Raw genomic sequence first — 14387 nt, forward strand, 5'->3', positions numbered from 1 at the left:
ATATATTTTATATTTTAATATATATTTTATATAAATAGTTAATTTTTTGTGTACTCATGGTTGGAATTGAAAATACTAATCTCCAACCTTTTAGAGTTCATATAGACGTAATGGTTAACAATTGTCTGTAAAAAACATTGTGCTTCTTTTTATATATAAGTAGATATAATAATAGATTGCATAAATAAGTTATACATTAGTTAAAATAGTTCTTAGGTGAATGTACTTCACTAATCAATGAAATAAGTACAGTATATATATATACCTAATCATTACTCTATAAATAAATAAAAATTTCTCTTTTTGCCCTTGCCTTTTTCATATTAGCATATAAAGTAGAAAAATTTATTAGTGTCAAAAGTTGAATAATAATTATGATGATTTATGCAGGGAGTAATAGAGGAGGATAATAAGATACTGAGGGCACAAATAGGGTCAAAGCCACCAAAATGTGAAAGAAGGTGCAGTTCATGTGGACACTGTGAGGCAATTCAGGTGCCTACTAATACTAACCTCCAAATTCAGAAAGGGAACATAAATCCTCCAAAGCTTTTTAAAATTGCATATGCAAGAGGAGATGATAAATCTAATTACAAGCCTATGAGTTGGAAGTGCAAATGTGGGAACCTAATTTTCAACCCATGAAATAAAATTATTGCAATATAGCTCCAAAGTAATTTCTAGTTTCTGTTATGTAAATGAAAAAGGATACCATGTCAATTCTGTATATGTAAATTCAATTTTAAATTGTTCTTACTTTCCAAGTTCCTGCCTGTGAGGAACAAGGCTTTTGTTTATTTATGTTTATTAGGTCGAGGAACAAACTTTCGGTTTTGTTTGGATGAGGTTGTAAAAGATTTTTTTTAGCAAACTAATTTATTTTAAAAAAATTTTTAAAAAATAAATATAATTTGATATTTATATTTTTTTGTTTTTAATATTTTTAAATTTTTTAAAATATTTTTAATATTTAATTTTTGAAATAAATTTCAATTCTATTTCTACAATTAATTTTTTTTAAGGTCCGTTAATCAATTTGGTTTTTTTCCCAATAATTTCATACCATTTCTCACTACCACCCCCTCTTCGATAAAACTGCAACCATGAAGGCCATGGAAGTTCAAATAAGAAGGATAGAAAGAGGATAACGTGATCATAGTGTATCAAAACATTTAAAGTGGAGATTTACTTTGCTATAAAAAATTTAATGAAAGAAAATGTTCAATAATATACAAATTAAAATGTGTAGTAGTGAAGAATGCTCATGTACGAGATCTACATTTTGGTTCTTCTTTTAAAATAATAAATAAATAAGCAAGAGATCTGCTACTTTAGGTTAGTATCCATGATTTCAGAAATGAAGTAGCACGTCGCTATCACTTACTCCCACTAAATTTTTAAAGTGATGTTGAGATTTACGCTGTCTACTCAGATGGTTCCTAAAATTTTAATTGCATCAATTATATTTTTAAAACTAAAAAAATTATATCCTAAAATTTTAATTGTATTAATTACGTCTCTAAAATTAAAAAAATTGTATCATATTACTCCTAATTCATTTTCTGTTAACGACGCGCTGACGTGATTCAATAGCATAGATCTTTGGTGATATGAGTCATCTCATGATTTGACCACATATAACAGTATAATGACGTATCGGTCAACGACACGTGGCATGCTGACGTGGATGGTTATGCCACATGTTACAATGCTATTTTGCCACGTGTCGGATTATACCACATATCACAATGTTATTTATTCTCGTGTCATCCACTATGTCATTATTATATTGGCACCAAATTGATTCCTTACAAATGACTCATTTTAGTTCTTAAAATTGAATGTCATACACTAAATTAATCCCTTTATCAATTTATTCTCTTTTTTTTATAAATTCAAAATTTTTAATATCTTTGAATACACTAATTTTAATTTTATTTTTTTACAAGTTATTTAAATATAAATACTTTTATAAAATGTTTTAAAAATTTTAGTTTTAATTATACAATTTTTTTCTACAATATTTTATTAAAAAAATTATATGAGATATTGATATTGATTTAGTAAAAAGTGTAAGTTAAGAGTATAATAATATTTCTTAATACAAACTTTTTAATATTTAATACCTTAATAAATATTTTAAGAATACTTGATAAGGCATTTGTTAACTAATATAAATTCATTATTCCCATCCGTTTTAAGAATGTTTGATTTCTCATATAATTGACTTCTCACTAAATTAATAAGATAAATTTATACTATTAATTATAATAATTCATTTTATCTATAACTTAATTAGGCAGACTTTTCATATATTACACTATTAATTAATATAAGCACTTATTGTAACAATAGCTTGAACAATATTAAAATAAATACAAATAAACACAAGAGGCAATAATAAAATTTTGAATTTAGCTAACATGTGCCCTATAATAATACAAATTAAAATTATTAATTAAAAAATTATTATAAGAAATTATATAATAAAAAATATAATTAAAATTAGTGTATCAAAAAAATTAAAAATTTAAATTTACAAAAAAATAACAATAAACTGATGAAGGAACTAATTTGGTGTACGACATTCAATTTCAATGACTAAAATGTGTCTTTTGATGCAAAATAAGAAACTAATTTGGTGCATATGTAATGATGACATAATGGATGACATGTGGACAAATAATATTGTGACACGTGGCAAAATAACATTGTAGCACGTGACATAACCATCCACGTCAGCATGCCACGTGTCGGTATCATACCATTACACGTGGTCAAATCATGAGGTGACACGTGCCACCAAAAATCCATGTTATTGAATCACATCAGCACGGCATTAACAAAAAACAGGTCACAGATTAATATTGTCAATTTTTCTAATCTCAAAAGACATAATTAATACAATTAAAATTTCAAAAACAATTTTAATACACAACAATCTTAAGAACTACTTTGAAGATGTAATCCACTTACTACAGCAAACAGAAATGAATGTGGCAAAAGCAAGAAAGTTAATAAAACTTGTAATACTAGTAGTATGAATAAGCTTAGTGCACATTATCACAACTTATATTAAATTACGGTTCAGTAATATTATTTTTTAATTTCTATTATCATCATAATTTGATATAGTATCAAAAGGGTAAATTATGAAAATCGTCTTTTGATTTTTGAATAAGCTGATAAAAATACTCTCTACTTTTAATAACAATAAAGTATTATCAAAATATTATACAATATAAAAATTAATTAAAAATAATTTTTTTAAAAAATAGAAAACAACTTTTATATTTAACATACTATTTATATATTTGATTAAAAATTTTATAAAAATATTTAAATAATTATTTTAAAAATATATTAAAAATTTGACATTATCTGTCCTAAAAGAAGCTAAACTGCTAGCCAGTTGCAGCATCAGAGTATTAAAAATAATAAAAAAATAAAAAATTTAAATTTAAAAATGAGTTACAGAATAAATTTCCTGAGAAGTTATGCAACCATTACATGTAATGTAATCCGGTAATTGGAGACTTCATCTTTAATTTGACTTCACAATAACCTAAGGGCCACATGAAAGACCAATAACTATGACTTTCATCTAATAATAGTGTCTGCTGCTAAAAACGACAACACAGAACACAAACGAACCTCCAACATAAAAGTCAATGCAAATATAACGGATTCTGTCGTTGTTGCTGAAAACTAGAGTTGAGAAGGAGCGGCTAAAAATGAGGTTTCTCATGTTTTTTCAAGATATAGTGGGCGAATTCCAAATTAAGAAAGCTTTTGGGTTTGTAATTTTTTTTCATTTTGAAAAACAAATTCGTTCTTTGTATTATTTTTAAAAACAAATTAAAATGAAATAGATGAGACAAATTGTATTTCCTTTAAAAATGTTCTGAAAATGGTGTAATATTCGATTGAAGTGGTTTTGAAAATCCAAGCAAATCGATTAATTTAAGTTTAACCAATAACTCATCACCAAATTAATACAGTTCAATTCATGGCCACGGATTTGTTATTCTCACTTTTATGTGGGAGTAAGATTAACCAACATAAAATTATTTATAAATTAGACTCTTTTTTTATTTTTGAAAAAATCAATAATTAAAATTTGTCTCTCTATTTTTTACTTTTTACACATTTTTTTTTCGTTCAATCAAAATTTTTAAGAGATGAATCAGTTACTTCTGCTAGGATTTATCATTCATTCTTTATCCTTTTCCAGATGAGACAATTCTTTTTAGCATTCCTCCTCTCCCTTCTCTTTTTATATATTGCTGCTTTGTTCTTCTTCCTCACTACTAACTCCGGTCTCGGTCCTTCTCTCGCACCTCTGCCCCTTGCGAACTAGCCTTTTTAAGGTGCAGTTTCCCACTTTTCTTAGGTACTTAACATATTGTCATAATTTACCTCTCCTCGTTACTCTTTTTCAATAGACAACCTCTACTCCACACTACATTTGTTATGCTTTTTCTTAATCTGCATTTTATTTGTGTATATTGATTATATTCTGATATTTGCAGAGCTTAAAAAGAACAAAAAAAGGTTAAATTAATTTAAGTTTCGGGCTTGAAATTCCTCAAGGAAGAGAGAAAATTCCTAATAAACAACTTAGTCTTACAAATGTCATTTTCATGCAGAGTATTGCACATTATGCAAAAAGATGCTCAAGAAGATCCTGCAATATTTTTCGATACGCTACATGCAAGGAGACTAGTTAATCAGGTTCTATGCCATCCTTTTGGTGTTACTTGGTGCGTAAATGCAATCTCGTGTTTTTTGAAAGAATAAGTTACAATTTCATCTGGAACCGTAGGTTCTTAAGGCATTTGAAAATAAATTTTCTAATTAGCAATTATGGTTCGTTTATTTATTGTTTTTTGTTCTCGTGTAGAAGCTGGTTTTGATATGATCTTGTATACTGTTAGGTGGATAGAAAATTGGTTAAGCAGACAGTGATGACATCAATATATGGTGTCACGTACATTGGTGCGCGGGAGCAGATAAAGAGGAGGTTGAAAGAAAGAGAATCCGATTTAGATGACGACGAACTCTTTGGCACTTCTTGTTATGCTGCAAAGGTGAGAGGGTGACAATAACTCTATATTATAGATATATATTATCCTTGTAGCATAACATGTATTGCTTGTTTAATCTCATTTCCTTCTCAGGTCACCTTAACTGCCTTGGAGGAGATGTTTCAAGGTGCACGGAATATTATGAAATGGCTTGGTGACTGTGCAAAAGTATGTTACAATCAATGGCTTTGTGATTGTGCAAAAGTATATTACAATCTTCCTTCTACCTACATGTGTGATGCACATATTCTGATTCTTGTTTCATTTTTTTGTTGTCGTCGTTGTATTAGTAATAGAATTGGTATGACAATAACCTTGAATAGGTAATTGCATCTGAAAATCAGCCAGTCTGCTGGACCACTTCTCTTGGACTTCCTGTTGTGCAACCTTACCGGAAACTTGGAAGGCATATTGTAAGTATAGTAGAATTTCCATGAAATATACTTCTCAGGATATGTTTGGATGGAGGATTATCGTTTTATTCTTTCAATTTTTAAAAAAGAACTTCAAAATATTGTTTACTGTAAACCTCAATTCGTCATCCCTTCCAAAATCTTCCATGCCAAATATACCCTCAAATTATGAGTTTATGGCTTTATATAGGTTAATGCTATTATTATGTGATGGGTTACAGGTCAAAACTTCACTTCAGATGTTGACATTGCAACGAGAAACAGATAAGGTAAGCTTAACATCATGTATAGATATTTGGATCATTTACTTCGGAGGCAATTAGATTTTATCTATTAACTATTTTATGCTTTGCCCAAGGCATCCCTATTGATTATAATTTATAAGAAGTTATGATATGAAAATAACACCAAGATTCAAAACATAGGGAAGCTAAATAACATTGAAACTATTCAGAAATTTGTACTCCTTCAATGACCCAAATAATAGCTTAGGATTTAAATTTTTAACAATAATATGAAATTGTTTTGTTCTATAAATGTTCTAGGTCATGGCAAAGAGGCAGAGGACAGCATTTCCCCCAAATTTTGTTCATTCACTTGATGGTACTCATATGATGATGACTGCAGTGGCCTGCAAAAAAGAAGGCTTGAATTTTGTAGGTTTTTGCTAGTTAGGTTCTTCCCATTCAGATTTGATTTATAATTATTAAAATGCTTACAAGGAATAATTTCTGTTCATACATTTAGGGGTTCATGACTCATATTGGACGCATGCGTGTGATATGGATAGAATGAACAAAATACTCGGAGAGAAGTTTGTTGAACCCTATGAGACCCCAGTACTAGAAAATGTATGGTTTAGATGTTAACGTCATTTACATGATATGCTATTATTTTTAATATCTGGTATTCTTGGGAATATTTGAGGGGAAATTGATTTTATTATCTTTAGTTTCGTTGGTATTTTCATACTTGCTTGTGTAATTAAATAGTGGATACTTCTTTTGGTATTGTGCTTTATTTTCTACAACTTGAAATCTGGTTTGAATTTCGCAAAAAAAAAAAAAGGGAAAAACCATTCTATGTTTTTAGTAAATGGGGAAACTTATGTGACTAGATGCAAAGGTTGATATTAATGGTTAATTTAGTTTATTTTATATTTTTATAAATATCCTCTTTGTAATTTCTAGGTTACTGCTAGATCTGTTAACCTGTTCTTATTTGTGAGCAGTTACTGGAGAGCTTCCAGGGGTCTTTCTCAACATTAATGTTCCCCCCATTACCGGAACGGGGAGACTTCGACCTAAGGGAAGTTTTAGAGTCACCATATTTCTTCAACTGATCTTTCTGCAGCCCTCTGTAGGGCATGGACTCTTTCTTTAGGGTTTATTGACTGCATTTTGAGTTATTTCGGCATGTGCATAATAGCAACAACAGTTCTTCCGAATGCGTTTGGGATACAGGCCGTTCCTCAGTGACATTATATATCTTTGAAGGAATCCACGGTCTTGAGGAGGACTCTTGTCTGGTATGATAATATAAATTCACTCGTCCCACTGGAATTTTTGAGGGTATATACCTTAACACCAGATAGAAGCTTTCGTAGCTTTTGCAACCATGATGCTTTCAAAAAAAAAATAACCAAGGGATAAAGCTTGGCATTGCTAGTTAGTGAGTGTAGTAGTTATTGATTTCAAGAATTTAGGAAGAGATCTGTAAATAAGTTCAGCTCACAAGTCTCCATAAAATTTATTGTGGACATTATATGCACCAAAAATAGAAAAAGAATATGAGCCCTTTTTAGCTCGTGAAATTTCAGAGACCAGATGAAGTACTTATCTTTCCTTCCTTAAATAAACATCTTCATGCATATGGAAAAACAATGAAGATTTTTCATAAGCATCTACATTTGCAAACCACCTTTAACATGATGAAATATTAAAATGTCATTTCCCTATCACAATGGAGCCCTCCATTAATCCTCTTAATACCACATACCTACTTCAAATAAACCTTTTACAATGGCAACAACAAAATTGTTTTCCAAATGACTCCATTCTGTACTTCAAAAAAAAAAAGAAAAAAAAAAGAGAAAGTCACTTGTTAGTAGCATTTTGATATCCTGTGGCTGTACCAATGGTAAAGTGCATCTCAATTTGCCATGTCTGCTAAATACACTACTGTTGTAACTTAAACACCAAGTAACCTCATCGTCATCCTTCCACTTCTAGTTGATAAAAGGACGCAGGTCAATGAGTTGTCCAACCAACTCTGCAGGTTCAATGAATCTTACCAGGTTCTTCCAAATCCTCCCTCGATATCTATTATTTCTTGAAATCGGCAACGTTATGCATAAATCTGCTCAGTAGCCATATTTGTCATTTAAAGAAGTTCGTCCATCACCTGATTGTCCTGCACACACGATACAGGAAAATATGAACATTCTGAAAAAATGACAATTCAATCATATAGTAAGGACATTGAAACCAATTATGCTTACCTTGAGGGGGAACCCATGTGTCATCTGTCTGATCGTTCAAAATTGATGATTTTTCAGGCCCAAGCACTCTTTTAGGCTTCCTCTTCTCCTCATCTTGGTTTTTCACATCATCAGTTGCATACAATGCCCTTTTGTGCTTTAATAATAAAGCCACAGCATCCTCAGACATTTTTTCACCCACAGGAGCAGAAGTCGATTGCCGAGTGACATCATTACTATTTGCACCCGTCATCTCAACTTGTTTTCTTTTCCTTAAAATCAGACCAGGAGCAGCAGACTCAATATTAGATTCTCTAATCTTTGCATCATCACCTGAACCCAAAATTTTGTTCCTGTCCTTGTAGTCAATGAACTGGTTGGACTCGTCCGTATCATGCAAAGGGGCTATTGGTTGTTGGTTATCATCTGTAACCCTGTCCTCTACAGCCCCAAGCCACTGGGGCTTTGGAACCGTGTATACAACATTATCACCCTCCACTTTGTCACTTCTAGGTTCTGACTTGTCCAAATCCATAGTTGCATCTCCACCAGGTTTTCCTTCTTGTATGGAGTTATCTGCCTTTGCACAAGTGTCACTAATTTTCTGGGTTTCCACAAGTGGTTTCTTGTTATCGACCATAGTACAAGGTTCAATGATTTTCTGGGTTTGTGCTTGTGGTTTCTTTTTTATGTTAGAGGCAACTTCTTGAGATTTGTTTGATTTGGGTTCTTGTGTTTTTAACTCCCTTTTCTTGACAGCTTCGCCTGTTGGGTCAGCAATCTTCAATAAGTAGTAAATCCTATCCAACTCGGACTAAAGAATTGACAACTCCTTCTCAAGCTGCACACTTTTGTCTTGAACTGACAGCAACAAAGAAATCAACAAGGATAAGCTAACGTGTGCTAATGAAACGTCCAATTTAAGACTTGTAATTGCACATGAACGAGACAACTCATTTTCTAGTATTACTTCCAAACACATCAAAGCACACAATTGCATACAATGAATATGTGCAAATATAAGCAAGCAGCCAGAAAAAGCAAACAAATATCACTCTTACCAAGTTGGGATGAAAGTCCAGACATGTAAGCATCAAGGGAATCATCAACTTCATCTTGTTTGGCAGACTCTGATGACATTTTATTCTTTTCAATTATAAGCAACTCTTTCTTCTCATTCATCTCCTGGATAATGGCATCTTTTTTATCCAGAAGAGTATCAGCAGTCTCAATAGATTGGTTGTCACCAGGCTTCTGGCGAGAAGACGTTTTCTTTGTGCGGTCAAAAAATTCATCATCACCGTCGCTATACAATGCAAGTAATAACCATAGTGCTTTTAGTTTTAGTGCATCATGTTATACATATGGTATATATAAACCAAGATAGCACATGAAATATCATATTTGCTCCATAGTCTAAAATAGCAGCTTCTCAAAAAGGAGATAAAAGCATGTAAATAGCATTAAGCAGTTCAGATTATGAGTATATCCTCTGTCAAAAACAAAAAATCCTAAAAATCACAGCATGTCACAAATTATGTGAGACCCAAAACCTTAGAAAAAGGGATATCATGAGCTAATTTCAAATTCAGTATTTCTGTAGCTTTAATTTCAAATATTTCTTTATTAAAAAAAATTAAAGCAAGTTTTGATTGATCGAATTTGAAAATAAATTGAGATTTTTATCCAATTTTATAATTATTGGATTTGAACATTTTATCGAAAATAATTTGTGAAATTGATGAACAAATTAGTATTTTACACATTATTATTGTTGGATTAGAATTTACTTCTAATTATTATATTATCCCTATTTTTAATTGAAATTACAAAATTACCCTTGTACCCAATTTTACCCTAATCCTATAACTCAACACACACAACCCTAACCCTAAAACCCTACCCGGTTACCCGGTTCCCTTGAACCAAAACACACAATGCGCACCTAACCCTACAGTAGCAGCAGCTGCAAGCTGAACGAAGGAAAGAAAGAGGGGGAAGCAGGGGAGGGGTTCCCTGGAAGCAGATTGAGGGAGAAGAAGAGAGGGGGCGATCTCTAATTGTTGAATGGAGGAGAGCGAAGGGGACCTCGCTGCCGTGCTCAGCCCACTGCGCCTCGCCGCCAGTGCCGTCAATGTCACCATCGATGGAGGAGAAGGGAGAGAGCGCTCGCGAGGAGCTGCTGCAGAAGCCACCGCCGTGCATCCTCGTGCCGTCGCTGGAGATCTGGCCGTCGTCGTTGATCATCCTTGCGCCGCGTCGGAGACAGAACTACGAACTGAAGGGAGCGCGACCCACAGCCACCAACAGAGAAGCAAGAGTGCGGGGAAAGTGAAGCCACCACTGTCACCGTCGCCTGTGGAGCCGCTGCCGCACTTGACCTCCATTGCTGTTGCACTTTTACCGCCGCCATTCTTGCCGCTGGTAAGCTGCGTCGGAAGGAAAGCGCCGCCGCCGTGCCCTGTTAGAACTTCTGGAGCCGCGTTGGAGCTTGCTGCGAAAAAAAAAGGACGAGATTAGGGCTAGCGCTTTTGTGCCTGGTAAGGTCCTACAACAGCTGCTGCTCTTGCTCCATTTTGGTTTATTCTGCCTCTGTTTAATGGTTATCCTTGGTGCCGTTCTGTCCGTTAGAGCTGTTGTTGTCGATTTGGAGTTGCTGCGGGATGGGGCCACTAGGAGAGTATTGCTGCTACTGAACCACGGGCTCTGCGGCCGAGACTCTGCCATTGAAGAACACTCTTCCAGTAAGGATTTTAATTGAGGTTTCTATCTTTTTGGATTTCGAGAAGGTTTTAATGCTGCGTGGTTTTTATATTTGATCCACCAGAGCTTCTAGCTGCCGCCGGAGCTGTTGCCGGGCCTATTCGAAATCGTAGCTGCCTAATTGTATTATTTCAGTAAGAAATTATGTTTCGAAAAGTCTCGCGTTAGTTTTCGGTTGTGTTTAGTTAATAAATGAGTTTTGGTAACGTGGGGTCGAGTCCTGATTATTATATGTTGTGATTAGTGTTGCTATGGTTATTGCGAAAGTGGCTGGGAACTGAGGTTTTGGTTGCCATAGATTTTGAGTTGAGGCGAAAAGGACTCTGAGACGTTTGAGTTATGGATTTGCGTGTTGAGGTAGGGGTGCTTTCCGAAAACTATAGTTTATTATTGGAATTATTATATATGGATACTGATGTGATGCAACGTGTATTTGGTAATTGTATCAGCCTTGTGTATTATTTGATTGTCTCAAAAGCTTATGAATGTTTGTTGGCTGTGCGGCTTTGTGAAATGGAATGTTTGTAGTTGATTCTTTAAATATTTAAAATTTGAGTTTAATCCGTTGGGGATTAATTTGAGCTGAGTTGACTCTCTTGATAATGTGAAAGATAGAATACTCTTAAAATTAAGCCTGATTTGCTTTAATTGATTTGGTTTTGATAAATGATTTGTTGCTTAACCGATTCTTTAAAGCTTTGGAAATGAGTTAAATCGGTTGATATCGAGTTGATTTTGAAATAATTTCCTTGAGATATGCCACTGAGGCGACTGTTGGATTTACCTTGTTTTTGAATTGATTTCTGGTTTTGAGTTGTTGAAAAGGAATGAGGAACGGTTTAGTTGGAACCCGAACCGGGTGGCAAAGTCCAAGTTTTAGGGGAGGTGCTGCCGAAATTTCTATAAAATCAGAGTCCTTATTGAAATGTTGTTTGGAAAAATGTTGAGTTAAAGACTTCAACTATTTTATTTGAATTATCAAGAAAAGGATGATTCGTGCTTTTGAAATGAGTTATTAAAGTGGAAATTGTGATTTAGTCTTGCTTCTTAAGAAAGGCCTTGTATCTCTTTCAGGAGAAGGTTATTTAGATGAAACTTGTATTTTAAAGCTGTTTGAATGTGAAAAGGGTTTATGCCTTTGAATTTGAATTGGGGGTTTCAATTAAAGAAGTTTCAATGACTTTGAAAGAACCTGAATGCCTATTGACAAGTTTCATTTTGAAATGTTTTGAGAAATGTTTTAAGTACTCTTTGAGTTTTGAATTCTTGCAAGACAAACAATTTTGAACAGTTGAAACGTTCTAGAAATTATCATGGGGGTTGAAGTTGGTTTTGCCTAAGTAAAGGAAATGGCTTTGAAAGAAGTAAATGATTACATGACTCGGTTTAGCTTAGATCCTATTTTATTACTCAAATCGGAAAGCCAAGGTTTTAATGATTTTAAATGAATTTGGCGGAATGAGTTATGTTATTCTCCCTTAAAGACTTGGGACTCTGCCGGGAAACTTTTGGTTATAAAATTCCATTGTTGGATGGGTGATTTTGAATACTTTGAAATAAATCCTTAACTTGCCATGGTTTTGGAAGTTTTGGAAAGAGAATGCCAAGAGTGGCTTTGTTTTAAAAAGGGAACTCACTTTGAGTAATTTTGGCTTATGAGCCTGAGATGATTTGAGAAATGAGATTTTTAAAGCCAAAACTGAAAAGAGTTGAAACTTGATTTCAAAGTGAATGAATTGAGAAGAGTTATTTATGGCTTAATTGCCGATTGATGAATTTGATAATGTTGAATGGTGGAAGTGCTATTTTGTTATGAGCCGGAAAGGCTGTGTATGTTATTGATTTATGGCTGATTTTTGAATGAGTTATGAGCCGTATGGCTGGCTATGAATTATGAATTTATGCTGAAGGGCTGTATTTATTGATAAATTGGATGGTTCTAGATTGAACCATGAGCCAGATGGCTGAGATGGCTGAGATGGATGTTGATCCATGGCTGGAACTGAATGAATATATGCTTGAGATACCTGGGTAGTAGCAAGGGTTGTGGTTTGTCCCACTTGCTCCAGGTCAGAGACTGTGACGCCTGGGTAGTAGCGGTAGTAGTGGTGATTCCACTCGCTCCAGGTTGAGCTTTTAAACACCTGCCAGGGTAGTAGCCGCAGTAGTGGTTATTCCACTGGCTCTGGGTTGAGCAGGTAGTAGCAATGGGGTTGTAGCTCAAACCTACTTGCTCTGCGATGGGTGTTTCTGTCCATGGTTAGCTACCAGGACGTGTCGGGTTGGCTATAGAACCGACAGATGATATCATCAGCCACTAGGAACAGGCATGCATCATGTGCATCTATGTGACATTGTTTAGGTGTGCATATTGTACTTGGTTTGCCTTTGTGATTAATTGCTAATTGTTCTACTTGCTGTAACTGTTTGTTTGTGCTTGAACTTCCTATCTGTGTTTGCAATTGGGACTCTGTTGGATTGTGGTGATTTGGTTGATGGTTGAATTGTTTGGACCTAGGGCCGTGGTTGAAATGATCTGGACCGATGGTTGGTTTCGGTTTTGTGTTTCTGATTTGGAAAAGTATGAAAGGCTATTTTGGTTCAGCATAGATAAACCCTTTTGAAAGGCTTTTGATGTTTTTGAGAATTGAACGGTTGCTCTTTCAGAAAAGATTTCTGACTTTACTTTTATTGAAAACCGTTGTTTTTGAAAAGAGGCATAAGACGGTTAATAATCACTGGTGCGGTTATCTTCACGTATCCTATTACAGTAATTCCCAAAAACCTTCTACTGAGAACCCTTTCGAGGATGATGTTCTCACCCCCTACATTTTTCCCCTTTCACGATATGGGTACAGAAGTCTCGAAGAATATAGTTAGTTGTGGTTGAAATGTTCTGTATTGTTTTACATTATTATTTATTGTACCCTCACCTCTATCTTGAGATATTCTGTAAGAGGGATAGGAATTATATTGGATACTGCTTGTAATATTATTTATAAATATATGTATCTATATGGATGTATCCTTTATGAGTTTTTGTAAGTTGTATGGTATGCATGGACGTACGTTGTATAGAAAAAGTATTTTGGGAGCGGTTTTGCGGTTTAAATTTTTAAACAGGCTCATATTTTAGTATTAAATAGTATAAGTGTCATCGTAATGTCTGAGCTATCAGAGTAGCGTAGCCGGAAGCGTGAGCTTTGGTAGTTAGGATGTTACATTATGGTATCAGAGCAGTCCTTCCTGTAGAGCCTGAGGAATGGACCGATGGTACGCGCGAAATTGTGATCAATACTTTTCACAAATCAAATAATCCCCGGTAATGAATCCAAAAACTTGGTGTTCAATACCATGGCATAAACACAACTTCGCACAACTAACCAGCAAGTGTACTGGGTCGTCCAAGTAATAAACCTTACGCGAGTAAGGGTCGATCCCACAGAGATTGTTGGTATGAAGCAAGCTATGGTCACCTTGTAAATCTTAGTCAGGCAGACTCAAATGGATATGAATGATGATATACGAAAAAAACATAAAGATAAAGATAGAGATACTTATGTAATTCATTGGTAGGAATTTCAGATAAGCGTATGAAGATGCTTGTCCCTTCCGTCTCTCTGCTTTCCTACTGTCTTCATCCAA

At 34.1% G+C, this 14387-nt stretch overlaps 4 protein-coding genes across 6 annotated transcripts in view; 3 read left to right on the forward strand and 1 right to left on the reverse strand.

Moving 5' to 3' along the window:
* The window catches only part of LOC107482520 (EPIDERMAL PATTERNING FACTOR-like protein 2), a 1780-nt gene extending 968 nt beyond the window's left edge, over positions 1–812 (forward strand). Inside the window, exon 3 of the mRNA XM_016103052.3 lies at positions 391–812. Coding sequence (XP_015958538.1) covers positions 391–645 — 255 coding nt within the window. The 3' untranslated portion in view covers positions 646–812. The remainder of the gene's footprint in view (positions 1–390) is intronic.
* Positions 813–4632: 3820 nt separating this feature from the next.
* Positions 4633–6924, forward strand: LOC107482137 (DNA-directed RNA polymerase 1A-like). Its single transcript, XM_016102542.3, has 8 exons — positions 4633–4734; positions 4938–5090; positions 5181–5255; positions 5411–5500; positions 5722–5769; positions 6046–6160; positions 6248–6351; positions 6732–6924. Exons 1-8 carry the CDS (start codon positions 4633–4635, stop codon positions 6840–6842), a joined length of 798 nt encoding a protein of 265 aa, XP_015958028.1. The 3' UTR covers positions 6843–6924.
* A 938-nt stretch (positions 6925–7862) lies between these two features.
* Positions 7863–9281, reverse strand: LOC107482129 (uncharacterized). Its single transcript, XM_052262029.1, has 3 exons — positions 9041–9281; positions 8001–8834; positions 7863–7912 (listed from the first exon to the last, which is right to left on the reverse strand). The coding sequence occupies exons 2-3, from the start codon at positions 8617–8619 to the stop codon at positions 7863–7865; spliced, it is 669 nt and encodes a 222-aa protein (XP_052117989.1). The 5' UTR covers positions 8620–8834; positions 9041–9281.
* A 588-nt stretch (positions 9282–9869) lies between these two features.
* LOC107482514 (uncharacterized) lies at positions 9870–10865 on the forward strand. Of its 3 annotated transcripts, XR_001590720.3 has the most exons (3): positions 9871–10519; positions 10611–10723; positions 10807–10865. XR_001590720.3 is itself a non-coding variant. In XM_052262736.1 (2 exons), exon 1 carries the CDS (start codon positions 10047–10049, stop codon positions 10497–10499), a length of 453 nt encoding a protein of 150 aa, XP_052118696.1. In that variant the 5' UTR covers positions 9870–10046; the 3' UTR covers positions 10500–10519; positions 10611–10859. The 3 variants fall into 3 exon arrangements, 1 of the variants encoding a protein (XP_052118696.1); XR_008010442.1 differs by having other exon boundaries at positions 9870–10723; XM_052262736.1 differs by having other exon boundaries at positions 9870–10519; positions 10611–10859.
* Positions 10866–14387: the final 3522 nt, after the last annotated feature.

This window comes from Arachis duranensis, chromosome 1 (genome assembly GCF_000817695.3).
Source record: "Arachis duranensis cultivar V14167 chromosome 1, aradu.V14167.gnm2.J7QH, whole genome shotgun sequence".
In the NCBI taxonomy this organism is placed as follows: Eukaryota; Viridiplantae; Streptophyta; class Magnoliopsida; order Fabales; family Fabaceae; genus Arachis; species Arachis duranensis.